This window comes from Neopsephotus bourkii, unplaced genomic scaffold (genome assembly GCF_033783945.1).
Source record: "Neopsephotus bourkii isolate Nb327-2 ecotype Australia unplaced genomic scaffold, CSIRO-AGI_Nbou_v1 NB_567, whole genome shotgun sequence".
Classification (NCBI taxonomy): Eukaryota; Metazoa; Chordata; class Aves; order Psittaciformes; family Psittacidae; genus Neopsephotus; species Neopsephotus bourkii.
In genome coordinates, this window is record NW_026901068.1 from 1,022,865 (window position 1) to 1,038,450 (window position 15,586).

The 15,586-nt window shown below is 38.4% G+C and overlaps 1 protein-coding gene across 2 annotated transcripts in view; it reads left to right on the forward strand.

Annotated features, from left to right (window-relative positions):
- Positions 1–15,586, forward strand: part of FGD6 (FYVE, RhoGEF and PH domain containing 6) — a 69,552-nt gene that overhangs the window by 25,686 nt on the left and 28,280 nt on the right. For both annotated transcript variants that reach the window (XM_061351265.1, XM_061351264.1), the window contains exons 3-5: positions 3,193–3,340; positions 6,948–7,015; positions 7,108–7,138. In XM_061351265.1, coding sequence (XP_061207249.1) covers positions 3,193–3,340; positions 6,948–7,015; positions 7,108–7,138 — 247 coding nt within the window. The remainder of the gene's footprint in view (positions 1–3,192; positions 3,341–6,947; positions 7,016–7,107; positions 7,139–15,586) is intronic.

Here is a 15,586-nt window from a genome sequence, read left to right on the forward strand (position 1 = left end):
CAGGAGTGCATCTACCCCTGGCTACAGAATTGCACCCTATCCCTGAAGTGGTGGCTTGTTTTATTCCGGAAAATGGCTGGATTTGAACAGACTTTTGATCATTTATCATCTAATCATCCACTATATTTTTTCTTTCAAAAGCAAAGAAAGAAAAAATCAACAAAATGTACCTGGTGGAAGAACCAGAGGGCTATGTTAGGCTGTGAACTGAGCAAATGTAGGATAAATACATATAGGGATGACTCTGAGGTGCTTTGATTGGTGGAACAGATGCCATAGGCAAGATTTTGTAGACGGTTTTCTCAGCTCTCATAGTTTCCTTTGTGCAAATAGTAGGTGCATACACACCACAAAGGCAAGCAAAGGAGGTTTCTGCTTTAACATTGTTGTGATTCACAGGAAGAAGAAAATGTATATGGTGAGTGGCTGCCACTTGTGGACACTTTCTAAACATTCTATATCACCAGTTGTTGAAGATTTTTAATAGCTCAGGGTTTTTCATTGAAACTTTCTATTTGATAAGCTGATTAATCTTTCACTTAGAAAATTCTTTACCAACACAGTCCATTTAGTTTGATCTTCATCCTTCAGTGGTGATGGGGTTACGTTTGCATCAGCAGAATACAGCCTTATCTAGAAATATGTTTGTTCCTGACTTCCTAAAGGGCAGGTTTTCTAAAACTTTTCAGTTGCCCTCAAAAATTTAAGTAAGAAATGACAGCAGAATCTGTGACCTGGGCATCCTGTACAATATGCTTAGGCAAAAGATCTGTGATTTCCCAACTGTGAAAATAATGTTTTCTTGATGGAAAGGAATCTTAATTAAAGGAAAATAAAGCAGTAGTTAAAAGCAAATACTAAGGATAGGAAAAAGGTAAATAAAATTTCCATAACAAAAGTAAAATAAGGGACCAAAAAAGTGAATTCCAAAGTGGTTAGAGATAAAGTGCTTAATATATGTTGCAATGGGGGAAAAATATCCCAGATGAGACACAGATTCAATGGCAGATGTGGATAGTAAAACTGTGAGTGATACAGTAAAGGAAGGAGTAGCAGTAGTTACTTCTGTTGCAGTTTTTGACTAAAGCATGAGGATATATCTACCATGTGTAATGTTATAGATGTAATAAAGATGTTTGTCATCTATAAATAACAGGATATGTAATGGCATCTGCTAAAATAAACATTGTCAGGCCAACAGGTCATTTGACTCTGAATTAGATAGGTAAGTTTTCTGAATTGCTGAAGTTAACAAGTAACTGCAAGTCTCATTGTCCTACTAGTGTGGTTCCATGCCAGGAAGAGCTCCAGTGAAAAGCCGCTTTTTTTGCCTTCCTGAAGCTATCCCTGGTGTACTCCTTGCACTGTTCTCATCAGTGCCCATCTCTCTGGTGGCCAATCATTTCCCATGTGAAGTTGATAATTTCCAAATTGAAATAAATAGGGGTGTATCTGCACCCTGGGTGCTGCAGTCTTGGCTCGAGATTTTGTTTGAAATCAGTGATGAGCTTTGCAGTCTCTTTCCTCCCCCCACCCCATTCAGTTTTGGGAGACAGTAACTGCTTGGGTGTTTCCTGAGTCCTTCCTGTGTTGTCTTAATAGAAGCAAGCTATTTTAATCTTCTATGTCTTCATGGCTGACCAAGGGCTGTCTGCAAGCCAACTTATCTACATATCTCATTGCCATCTCTAAATATATTTCTATTTGTGATCAGCATTTGTGTGTTTTTTCTTTGGTGTGGGTTTTGTTTTATTTTGTGTTTTTCAAACTCTCCCTTGAGTGTTAAGTAATCAACAACTTGCTGTGGCTGCCAGAGCATCCTTACACAGCTGGTATTCCTTACTTCTGCTATTCAGATTAGTGGCAGCCACCTCCCATGGGATCCACACTGACAGGTTTCCTCTCTGATGGCTATCATAGTTGGAGGTGGTGGGTCTAAATAGCTGCCCTCCATCCCTGCTTTCTTGTGATTCAAAGTTAGGAAAAAGAGAAGATCATACATCATCATCCCTTGCGTAGGGAGGCAGAGGGCAGCTATATGAAGAAGTGTGTATCCCTGAGATTTTGGCTGCACAAAATTAAGTGTTGATCAGCACAGTGAGATCTATGCTGACTGCAGCATCTTGGGAATAAGGGTTTCTAGATTTGCTTTTTGTTTTCTAGGGTAACTTCTGGCTCCTATCACAGTAAGTCTGTGGCATTCCAGCATATTTTTATGTGAATTTAGGCACAGCTTCAGTGTAATTGGCAATTATCAGATATTTTTAGGGATTAAAAGTAGGAGCTCAGTTTTTTGCTGGGTTTCTATGTAACTTTACCAAAACTTCAGGCTCTGTTTCCTCTAATCTGTGTTTTCTTCATTATCTTTCATTACCTTTTTTTCTGTTTTCTTCTAAAATTGCATTTCTTAAATCTCTACTAAGTTGTCGAGGCTAGTTAGAGGAAGAAGGCTGTATGCTTGTCTCATGCAATTTCTGTATTGCAAATGTGGGTAAACCTAATGAAGAGAGACCTCTGTAATCATTGTACAGCAGCAGGATAAGGTTATATTTTATAGCTTTGACAGTTCCCTGGAAGGTGTCTATCTCTGAGGGGTGGTAGTTTTGAATCACAAAAGGATCTGCTTTTGTGTTTTTATAAAAGAATTATTGAACAGAATGGTTAGTATTGCTATCCCTGATGCAGTTTTTCAGTGTATGCACTGAGAAACAACCCTGCATAATAAATGCATCTAAAATTTCAGATGGAAAGCTCCAGCCTGAGTACCATGCCTGGAACAAGTCCTGATGCTATGAGACAGAAGATAGCAAAACAGCTATGATCCTTCTTTATCCTTCTGGCACACAGTACAAATGTTGCACTATATATGCACATAGGAGTAAGGAAATAGATTTATCAAACTTTGCTGTCAGGCAAACTCTGATGGATAAGAATAACATAAATACTCCAACGGTACTGTGGCTTTTTCTCACTGTCAGTGAGCATTATATCAATGCCAGCATAGATAAAACACTGCAGAGTTATGAATCCAGAATAGAAAAGCCCACCACTGTTGTTGTCATCTTCAGACTACCAGCTACTGTTTTCAATGGTTTTGATACCAAGTAAGCCATTGATTGTGGGGTAAAACAGAAGGCTTTTTACATAAATAAACTATACTACATTTGTTGACTAAGTATATTTTAATTTTAGGTCCTTGGAAGAACACCATGTTCATCCAAACATGGTAATTGGAGATCTTCAGTCAGATGAAGAAGATATCATGAACAGTTCTGATGAAGATGATGACACAAATTCTGATTCCAGCAAAGGGGAGCCTGATCCTCCAGAAGATAAACAGGTATCTCTCTTTAACTTCTGAAGTTATTAATCATTCCTGCTCTATTTTGTAAGTTGTAACCTGTTGGGATATTTTCATATAAAAGGCATTGAATTAACATAACTTTATATATTTCTTTTTTTTGTTATTTTTATTGTTTAGTGTTGGAGTACATTTCTAAAATTTTAACTTATATGTGCACATTAGCCTGATATTAAGAGGTCAGGTTTAGAAATAGCCCACTAAAAAATGTGTGTTGCCTGGCATATTTGTTCTTAACCTTTTCTGAATTGTGGAGCTGTAGACCTGCCTACCATGCCCATCTTACAGAGCTACATGCACAGATGGGTGCTTAAAGATCTTCATTTTTGAGACTTGCAAATACCTATTAATGAAGCTGTCTATGCCTCACAGATCCTCAAGTGCACAGTGTCTTTTACACTGAACATTTAATGTCAACCTTTGATTTGACAGCCTTGCTGAAGTCCAAGGAAAGGGGCTAGGTGAAGGTTGCAATGTCTCCTTCTGAAAAATCTCTTGGAAGCTGCAGTTTTGCTTGGATGGTCCTAATTCCAGGATCTTTGCCATGCAGCAAAGGCTGTGTCCCAGTAACCATTTCTGTGCAGACAGCTTTCTTGTGTTTGCAGGTTCTACATACTAACCTGCCAAATCACTGCTTGGGCACAGGAGGCAGTTTTTAATTCTTCCTTTTCAGTGGTATGGAACACAAAGGGCTCAACATGCCTTTCAGCATTTAAATTCCCTAATTCACTGCTCAGGTGCTGAGGAGAGACTGTTAGTGTATGCATGCAAGACCTGTTGTTGTAGGGTTGCAGAGCCACTTCTATGGCCCTTTCAGGAGTGTAAGTCACCCTTGACTGTTGGGGTTAAGGTCTGACCTTCTGCTAGCTTCTGTGAGTGCCAGCTCTGAATGATTTCCCCTGTTTTCATAGAATCATGGAATGGTTTGAGTTGTAAGGGACCTTAAGGATCATCTAGTTCCAAACCCCCTGTGATGGTCAGAGGCACCTTTCACTAGACCAAGTTGCTCAAAGCCCCATCCAACCCGGCCACCTTCATCTTATTTCTTCTTCATTTTCATTTTAATATTTCATCTTATTTTCATCTTCTTTCTTCCTCAAATGAGGAACAGGAAAACAATGCTAACTACTCAGAATGAAATGAAGTTTTGGGGGTCCTATCCCTGTCCTTGGGGATACCCACTTTCTTATTTCTTAGTCCTGGATTCCCTGGCACCAGACTGCTCACAGACCAATGCCTGGCCTCAGCATCAGTCCTGACAGCTCTCTTTCCTTTGATAGTAGTTATATTTCCTTCCTTTCCTAAGAAATGAATAAATAAGTTAAAAAAAAAAGGAAAAAAAAAAAAGGGCAATGAGATGTTTTAGTGCTAGAAGAGAAGACTTGATGATGAAGTCAGACCTAAGTGTCATTTAACCAAATCTTCTGAGAGGAATAAACTGGGGGAGGGAAAGAAAGTCAAAGGAAAAGCTTGTGCATGTGAAACTAAGCAGGACTGTATCAGAATAGAAGCTAACTTACCTTTAATGCCTATAGAAATGCCCTAAACCTTTAATGACAGAGTTTTAGAGAAAAGCATCCCCATTAGGAGGCTTCTTGGGCAGGTTTCATGGAGTAATTCAGTGTTTGCTGTGAAGCATCTGCTCATAGGCTTGCTTCAGCCTCCTGCAGCATGTGTAGCTGGCAGCTGGGTATTAACAACCAACTTCCTAACAGGAGAGCAGCTGCAGAGGAGAAAGAAGCCGTCTCTGCATCAGTCATCAGCTAGGCTTGTTTTTATTTTCTGTTACTGTGAGCATCTGGCTGTTTTGATGCTTTTTATCTGCTGGAGAACTTACAGGTTCTTTCCCAGTGCCATGCCTGATAGCCGCCCAATCTGCTATTAGAGACACTCTTAAGGTCCAGAGAATCTTTGGCTGAGCAAATGCAAAGTGGCCTTTTCAGTGCCAGCTGGTATGTGAAAAGTCTTTCAAAAGGGGTTGAAACAGACTGTGATATTTCACTTTGTAATTGTTTAGCGGTAGCATCTTGTTCTGAAAATACTAATTTTCATCTCATTTGCAACTGTCACATCTACAGTGATGGCAGATACCTTGCTCTGCATAACTGGGTTATTTGTGAATTCAGTCTTGTAGGGAGCATGTCAGCTGTGCTTTCTAAAGAGGTATGGAGGCCTGAGAATGGGTCTTAGAATCTCACCTGAATCGAATTGATCTGTGTAGATATGACTGGTTTTTGGAAATAAGTTTAATTTTAGGAGAAAAATCACAGCTCTGTGTGAAGATGTCTTTGTAATATATGAAATGAAGAATATAATAAATAAAGCCATCAAATTACTAAATTTATAAATTAATTTTATTAATTTGGCATTAGAGTAAAATGGGAAGTAATTTACTTTTTTTTTTTAATTTGAATATAACAATATCATTAAAACCAACCTATGAATATAGTTGGTTCTGTGGTTTGATTTCCAGCTCTTGAGACTTGTTCATAGTTTTGGAGAAGAGCTAAAACTCCAGACAAATCTTGCAACATTAGTGCTTATGAAGCAAAAAATCATATATATATATATAATGCCACCGATACCTGATTTTCTAGATAAACTATGAAAATAATGCCAACATTATACTACCATACTCAATACAGGCTCTCTGGGACTTCCACTGCACTTCTGGTGCATATCCTATGATGTTTGGTGCTCCTTGTCTGCGTTCTTTCTTTGCAGCCAATTAAAATGAAAGCCTGAATGTCTAATAGATGTGGTAACAGCTGGCAGCAGAGAAGCATATGGTAAACCATGAGAGCTGTAATGGAGAAAGGTGTTTTATGTGGAGGGAAATGGTACATAGGAGTTACGCTGTATAGGAAAGACAGCTGAATCCTGACAGATACACCCTTTTGTTATACCTGTTCCTTCTGTCTGATGTTGAACAATAGCATTCATTTTTGAAAGCCAAATGCAGTAAAAACCAGGATAATCATCTACAGTGTTTCAGGTAGATGACAAGGCTCACACTTCTACATCTTTGCAGTATGGTTGCTAGTTATTCCAGCAGCTCCTTTAATAGATTGTCAGAAGCTGACTTTTCAGTGTCATTTTTTTTTCCCCTGCTTTCTCCTTTTGTCTTCTTTTCCAGTGTATTTCTTTTGAGTGTATTTCTTTTAAGATGTTACTGAAACCCACTTGAGTTTACTGCAGATGTTACTGTTGCTGTATGAATTGGGGGCTATGTGCTGTGGGGGGTGTGTCAAATAATATAGAAATACTATCTGTACTATTGCTAAACAATAATTGTCACTTACTAGGGCTTCATTTACTATGGGCTTCAGTGCTTCCTGTAATAATTAAATAGAAAGGCTGATAGTGTTACAAAAGCTACTCTTAGCTACTATTGTTGTTTCTAGCTACAAGCTAAATTGATTTTCTCACACATCCTGAAAGGCCAGAAGATTTCAAATCTGAGACATCTCAAAGCAGTGTAAAACGTTTTTATTAGAAATAACTATTGAATTATTACATTGAGTTTGAGGAATTACTAGCTACAGTTTTAGTAGGTGCATACTATAACATACAATTTTATTTGCAGGGTAAGGCAGCTGGGAAGAAAACAAAGGTTTACCATATTGCCAAGGAGATCATGAGCTCAGAGAAAGTGTAAGTGCCAGTGCTATACTTAACAGCTACTCAATTTATTTTAATTGGGCAAATAAAATGTAACCATTTGCTTTTTCTTGCTTTTCTGCTAGGTTTGTGGATGTGCTAAAGCTCTTACACATTGTAAGTACCCCAAAAAAGAAGTTTTCCATTTATTTGATCTCTTAAAGTTCTATGTTTAGGCTTTATTGCAGTGAATGTGACTTTTTTTTTTTTTGCTGTGTCTACATATTAAAAACATAAAAGTTAATCTAATTAAGCATAACTTTAAAGTTTCAGATTTTATATAACGGAGGAATATTTTGATGGCTCCTTCTGCATCTCCTTAATTAATTTATTCAGTCTTCTAGATAAGCAGGGATGTTGCTTGAATATTGAAAATGGAATATATATCCATTTACATTAATCAGCATCATATTTATAAGCCAGCTTGTACCATAGCACCCAAAATAATTCTTTAATTAGAATAATTTATAAAGTAGTGGGGGGAGGCAGGAACCTTTAGAAATGTTGCATTAAAATAAACATTCATTAGCTCTAATGGTGCATCTATCACCATGGCAGTATATTTTTGGGGGCTACAGTTCTTTGACAGATGCTTGTTTTCTGATAACAGCTTCGACTGTAGTATGGGCAACGTGTTGTCCACAGCAAGGGTTAAGTATTTAATCCATGTTTATGCAAACCAGTCATCTGTTAAACATACTGTGTTGTGTTGAAAGTGATAATAGTAAATTAATGAAGAATGTAGCTTTCTCTAGCTCTGTTTTATGTTTTCTGCCAACTTATGTGATATCTGTGGAATAGTTTATTCCATTTTGTCACTCTATGAAGCACATGCATAGCGATTTTTTTAATTTCTTTTTTCCCTTGGTCAGTAGAAGTGGTTATATTGCAAACAGATGCGTTGGTCTCTCTCGGTCTCTTGAGAAGCATGTTCTGTGAAACGGGGAACAAAGGCTTTTATAGATGGATGTATACAGACCTGTTATACAGACATCTTTCAGGAAACAAAAACTTGCCACACCATTTACTGATTCCTCTTTTGCCTTCCATTTTAGTAATCGATTTTCTTGTTCTGGTCAAGCTTGGTTTTTAAAAGCTGGGCCAGGCATTTGCGGCCAATATATAATTTATATTCAACATGGATTCTAGTACAGAAGTCAAGCTTAAGTACTGGATAAAGGAAGAGAGTTATTCTAATGCGTCTAGACAAATCTAAGCTGTATGATTTTTATTATCATATTTTTCAGGTATATAAGTTATATCTTCAAGGTGTCTTTGCTTTTCACTGTATCAGTTCTTCAGGTAACATGCATGGTACTGCAAGAAAAGGGCGTTGGTGCTGAGTATGCAGGCAAACAGAGGAAGAATGTGGGAGAGGAAAGATAGTAGGGAGTTTAGGAAGTTTCTGGGACAAACTTCAGGCTGTCTGCACAGTGTAAATGTGCAATCCTATAGAATGTGCTTTGCTTTTTTTCTTAATGGATAACTCTCAACTCCCTTTGTGACAGTATGCTATTTTCTAGCTGCCAAATGAAAACCATTAGAAATGTTTTTGTTGGCTAGCAATATCAACACGTATTCAGCCTGATCTAGCAGAGGATGCTAGGCTAGGAGTCAAGGAAACAGTTTGTCCTCATCTTGTCCTCTGGCCTGCAGCAGGAACCTTGGTGATGTTGTTGTCGGAGTGGGCATCGGTTTTGAGGCTATGTGTGTGTGTGCATTCTTCATTAAATAAGAATTGCCACCCTTGAGAAAGGTTGAAGAAACACTTTTTTTTTTTTAATTTCCAATATCTACAGAGTGGCATGCCTAAGGATTTGTGTATGTTCAGCACAGACATTATTAATCTATTTAATCATATATTTCTTGTGGCTAATATTTGAACATTGATAAAACTATCCTTTTCATTTCACATGCACTGAACCACTTGGCTTATTAGCCTCACTGTCAGGATTACTAACTGCCAGGCAAGCGACCTCTGACAGATTTATGGAATGAAAACATAGATTCTCCCCAGGCTGGGCTGTTTTACCCATAGTAGAGATTTGTTTGGTCAGGGGAGGCTCAGTTACACCTTCTGAAACACCTACTGGTGGTTTTCCAAAGAGTAGTTATTGAAATTTACTAATTCCATTAGGGATAATCTGCAGTGAATAGTATTCTCCTCAGTCTGTTTTACCGCTGTGAGTTAGTGCAGCTCATGGCTCTTAGTATACAGTCAGGGAACAGGGCTGTTGATGCAGGGAAAAGGTTTTTAAGTTGCTACTGCTTAAAGCAGTTGAAGTGGAGTCTGAAGCAGTTGATAAAGTGGGAATGTGACTGTGAACTGGTTGCAAGTATCACTGATATTATTTTTTTTAGCATTTTTTTCTTTTAAATTGGTAAGTCAAGGTAGGTGGAGCACCATTCCCAAGATACAAGGGTGCCAGCCTGTTTGGACTCTGTTGCACGTTTTAAGTGTAACTGACTGCTTCTGTTAAAGACAGAATGCAAAAGTTCTCTAGAAAATTATAAACACTTGGGGACACTCAATAATATGTAATAAGTAGGTCATAGCAGAGATAAGGGACTTAACTGGCTTTGCACACTGATGCTCTCTCGTATTACTTGGTGAATGGTATTGCTTGAGGGAGTAATGAAACTTCAGATGTAATCTTGAATTCTCTGTATTTCTGGAACTATCGTAATGCTGTTTTACAGGACAAAATTCCAGTAAAATGCTGTTAAGAAACTCTTTGAAAACAAAGGGGCTTAAATCAGATCAGCTCATAAGTATGCCTCTTTGTGAGATAATTCATGCATGGTAAACAAGTGGGTAAACAAGGGTAAAAGTGCTGTTCCTTCCCTAAGGGCACTTGCAGGAAAAAAAAAAAAGGAACAGTGAACTGAATGTAAAACATAAGTGACGTAAGAGAAACAAGCTTGTTTGGGATGCTCGGTACCCAAAAAACCACCTAGTGTTCCTGGAAAAGGAGTAAGACAGGATTGGTTCCATTTGTACTTTTTTGCTGTGAGATTCTTTGGAAATGGTTGGCTTTGCACAAGTGAGAGGACCTCAGCAGCATCCTGGTGCTCTAGGAGCAAGCTGCCTGGCTTATTTATTTTAATTTCTTTTGTCTATTTTTGATCCAAATTTTGTTGGGTGTTTTTTGGGTTTGGTTTTTGTTTGGTTGGTTGGGTTTTTTTTTTCCCAAAACCCACAGCTCTTTTTGTTCTCCCATCCTTTTTGATTTCTTTTTCCTCCTGCTGCTGTGGTATGGCAGTAAGGCTTCTGGTTGAGTAGAACATGTTTTTTTGATAGGGGTCCTTCCACTGCAAGGCTGAGTGTGTAATTTAGTGCTGTGTGAGCAAAGAAAAGCCTGTGGGCTTTTGCCTGAGCTTTTAGAGTTTCTGATTTAGACCATTTAAACCTGTTCTGTCCTTACGAGGCCTCTGAGAGCAAGGAGTTTGTTAGGAGGCACCTCTAACTTTTCTGCAGCCACAAGATCAACCTCTTATTGAAGAAGGCAGGTAAAAGGTCACACTTCTTTGTTTCTTCTATTGTGTGTCCTTCTGGAGACACAAGACTGAGAAATTTTGGTGTAATATGTTTCAGTTTTCAGAAGACAATTGCAAAAGTATACAATATAATCTATATATAGAATCACAGAATCATCTAGGTGGGAAAAGACCTTGAAGATTGAGTCCAACCATTATCCCAGGACTGCCAAGTCTAGCACTAAACATGCAACTTTGTAACCGCTTAGTCTTTTTATACATTGTAGCCAAATGTTGTGAAAAATAATTCATAGTAGCTTTGGGAGAAGAATGTAATGTGTATCTTGAGAAATAAAATAGCTATGGGTTGTGAAGCAAAGGAAGTCCTGACCTCTGGTCCTGGCTTACAGCTGACCTACTGTTTGGCTGTATAAAATTCTCTCAACCTCAAACTCCTTTTCCTCCATCTGCAAAACTTCAGTATTTAACCAGTCTTTGCATTAATATGTTGATAAATTTTAGTCTATGAAGCGCTTTAGAATTGCTGATTGAGGCATTTGACAATGAATTGCAGCTGTAGTAATCTCATTAAGATGGCTAGTCAAATAGTTTTGGTTTGGAAGGAAACACTGTTCCACTACCAAGCCTATTCCTTGAAATAACGCTCTGAGATTATGCCACAGTCAAATCATTGACTATTATGAGAAATTAACCATTTTATATCGTTAAAGACTCATAAATGATTTTACTACCTGAGAAAACGGGTGTGGAACTACTTGGCAGCTTTCCAGAAGCAATCTCCTAATCTATGTTTGAAAAATGTTGTGATCCACACTTACTCATAGTCTGCATTAACTACTGTTGCTATAGTTTAACTGAACAGCTCATGGCTAATAGTCTAACTCCAGTTAAGACTGATCTTCCTTAGCCATATTCCTAGCAGTCATGTTTACAGTTTGTCACATATAGCAGCCTGGCTGTTCCCCAGAGTGTGAAACTTCCTCCCCTTCCCTCCTCCCTCCCGGGTAGGATGTGTGTATGTGTGTTCCTTGAAAAGCATCCAGGCCCAGGCATATTTTTTTTCCTTTAAATTAAACTGATATTTGAGCTATCTGCAGGTGTATTTAGCTGGGAGTTGTGTCTCAGCAGAAGGGATTATGGCTTGGTTTTGCTTTGCTGATGGTATGTTCTAGGAGAACGGATCCAAGATGAATATTGGTTGAAGCTTTGGGAGTAAAATATGTGACCACGTTTAGATCACGTAGTTCTCTCTCTTTCAGTTAAATTTATGAGAAGTTTTAATTTCACCCATATGAAGTTATCTTCATTCAGCACCTGAAGGTGTACTTAACTCACTCAGCAGCTGAGTGAGAGGTTAGTCTAGTTGGTACCTATTTCTGTTAACAACTAAACTTACTCCTTTGCTCCCTAGACTGATGTGGGCAGGTCACTTCGCTCTGTGCTGGGAATCATCCAGTGGAAAGAACTGAGATGGACTGACTCAGGGCATTTGCAGAGGGGAAGTGTGCGTGGGCTGGTCACACATGATTCACGACAGGGTCAGAATTATTTCAGATATCACAGCCCTTTGCTTATTTAAAGACACTGCAGTGAAGGAGGGGCAGGAGGAAACATAAGGTGGTGTCTTTCTCAAATACTGTTTAGAAATTGCACAGCTCTAGGGGGGGAGTATATACTTACAGCATAAATAAAATTCCCTAAACATTTTCCAGTTGGGAATGTTTTATCAGGCAGTCATTCAGCAACAGTATGTACTTAGAAGCCTTTGAAACTGCCTAGACTAGATTTTCATATGAACAAGTACCTAGCAGCATGCTATCTTAGTCTAGAATAAACTGAGATTGTTTCTGGTTTGGAACGAATGTACTTTCCGGGGATGGTAATGAGTGCCGTCTTCTTAAAGACGTTGCCTTTAAGACAGTTGGCTTTGCCCAAGCAGTAAAAAGGTGTATAAAGGATTATTATGGGACCAGAACATAATGTAAAACTGGAAACTGTAAGCATTTCAGGAAGTGTACAATGGCCTTCCTCCTTCTGAAAGGAAACATTGCCCTGGTAAGAAGCTGGGATGATTTGGGATACCTAGCATAATCTTTTGTTTTCTGGCATGTAACATATGAAACTTTTGTCTACAGTTGTAAGACTGGTGTTTTGCAATGAAATAAGCACATTAGTTCCAAAGCTGGGCAAGTTTTTTTTAAAAGAGGAAGATTGTAATTTTTGAAAGGCTCATTTTAAATTAGAAAAATCTTTCTTTACAATTCACTGTAAAGTATGACTGCACTGCTTCAAACAGAATATATTCTAGGACAACCTAAGTGACTGTCTTTGAACAGACTGATGAAAGTAATGCTTTTCAGCTGTACTATGTAGTACTATATGCTAAATATAGCCATATACAGATATATAGCATATATATAGGCTAAATGTTTGTAATACAAATAACTTCTTGCAGGTATATATAGGTAAGAGCAATGTATATCTTATTTGCAACAGCTATTTTTATTTAGCAGGGAATGGATTTAGTGTTAGTAGGAATTTGGTTCTGGTGCATTAAATGACTTACTGCAATTTCTAATTTCTGAGTCATTCACTTAGTTGTATAAAAAGTTGTCCATATCTGAATGCTTTTTACCCTTGAGAGTGAAATTTCAGGATTTACTTTGTAAGTTAACATATTTTTGCATTTGGTAATTAAAACAGACCTATTCTGTATTTTATCCTTTTGGATAAGGAATTCTGCAGAAGGCCAGTACCTTCAAGTGTAAGCACTGTTAACTCCAGCCTTGTTACAGTTTGTTTGACTTTTTCTACCCCCACTCCTCAGGCATGTGCTCTCTGCCTCCAACTCTTCAGTTTATCTCCAGATGAACTTGGCATGACAGTTACTTCACACCCACTGCCAGGTTAAAAATAAAGCTTAATACGGTTACAGTGACAAATGTATTGTACTGCTTCTGTAGTGAAGACTTAATAATTATAAAAAATAGATTAGAAGAAGTGTTGAAGTTTAGCTCTTTTGTTGTTTAGCAGGCTGGTTTGCATCATTTGAAAGCTTCACGTTATCTTTCTTCCCTGTGTTTCCTCTCTGCAGGGCTCCCTTCGTTTATTCAGTTGTGGAGGGGGACAGAGAGGGCGATGAAGCAGTTTTGGTTGGCTGTTTTAATGGTAGGGTCTTTCATGGTGTGATCCAAAGCCTTATGAAGCTGATGGACTTTGGATCAAGCTAGTTGAAAAATCAAATCTAGATTTGGAGAACATCCTGCAGACTCTTTGAAAGCTATATCCAGAAGTTAAATAGATGTTGTTAACTACAAATGACATTCCTGTCTTATCTGCTGGTGCTTAAACCTGGCTCCCTGCTCCCCTTTTATTGTTTGGTCAGGGAAGAGCCTGGGTTGTTGATTACACTACAGACAAAACTGCTTTTCTTTTCATCGTGTAATTAGCCTTAGAACATTCAGACAAAATTCTTGTTTCATCCCATGACAAAGTACATACAGTATATTGTGTGTGCCTGTAATGGGGGGGTGAGGGTGGGAGGAAGAGAAGGGATGGCATGGGAAGGGGGGAGAGAGAATATTATCATAATATGATGATGCATTTTGCATGAAGCTCTCCAGAATGCCTCATTTGAGCTTTTGCCATTGTAATTCCATGTATCATTTCAGTGTTAAGCGATGCCCTAGGGTCAGGAAAACCCATAAGATGCAGCTGGTAGTTAACCTATGTGTCACTAGTCTGCACAGAGGATGTAAACCAGAACATTTCCATATGAATAACGCCATCTGTTTTTTAACTCCCTTGTATTTAGTTCTCAGCCTTCCCCCATCACAGACATCACCCTGTATCTCCTTTCAGTTTCTTGTCATAACTCTGCCCAGTCACAGCCTTTGTGACCCGGAGGGTCACAAAGCAAGAAAGTGTGTCTGGAGCTGACGTAATGAGGAGAGAGGGCAGGGGAAAGTTGAGGCAGCTTAAGTCTGAGAGACCCTAAACAGTGCCAGATGCTGGACTGATGAGATAGCTAATAAGACATGTAGTGGTAGACCTTGGGAGGGGGAAACCTGAGGAACGTACAGATTTTCAAAGGCAGGTGTGGCCCTCATGCACACTTAAAATATAACTCATCGTTGTACTTAGGAACGTGCTGTTAGTCACCTTTCTCAGGATACCTATAGATCGTGCACACAGTCAGGTTTCAGCAGACCACAGACTCAAAAAGGGCTATTACAGATTGTCTTTTTTTCACTGTTGCTCAAATTCAAGCAAGACATGATCATACAGCATGCCACCTAATTTGGATTTTCTTTTTGGTCAGTTCAGGTAGTGTTGGTTTTCATGTGAAATGCTAATGGCTAACCTTTTTTGGAAGTTTTGTTTGCATGTGATCAGGAAAAATACCTCATGTAACGGATATTGGGTTTCAATGTGGTGCAGTCCTGGCCATACTGACTTGTGTGGGGCCAGGATTTTAATTCTAAATAGTTTGATGAGGGCCAATAAGCCTTGTCTGTGTCCTATTGGGAGCTCATATAGCATAAAAATGCTATAAGATCATCCTTCAAGTGCAGGCAGGGTTTTCCCCCGTCCTTGTAATGTTTTGAATATACCAGTGTTGTTTCTGATCATTATTAACATTTGTAATCTCACGGCTCCCATATGTTGTTACTATATCTTTTTGTTAATTGTGATCTTTTCTGTATATAGAAAAGCAGCTACATATAGTAATTCTTTGTCACCCTACATTTTTGTCCAAAAGGCACATCTTCTAAAAGAGCATTTATAGATGACTTATGAAAACTAGTATGATTTTAAAGTATGATTATGATTGTATTAGCTGATATAATATTTCTTCTTTTTGACCCAAATATTAACAAGAAGATACTGAAGGCTGCTAACACCCTTGCCAGATACAAGATATTTACCCCCTTAGTTTCCTCATTATATAGTACCAGCACATTTCTTAAGGGCATGCTGTAAAAATAATAACTTCTATATTATGCATACAGGAGCAAAAACGTAAAGCTCCAGCATCAAACCAAAGGGATTAAGGCTGTCCCAGGG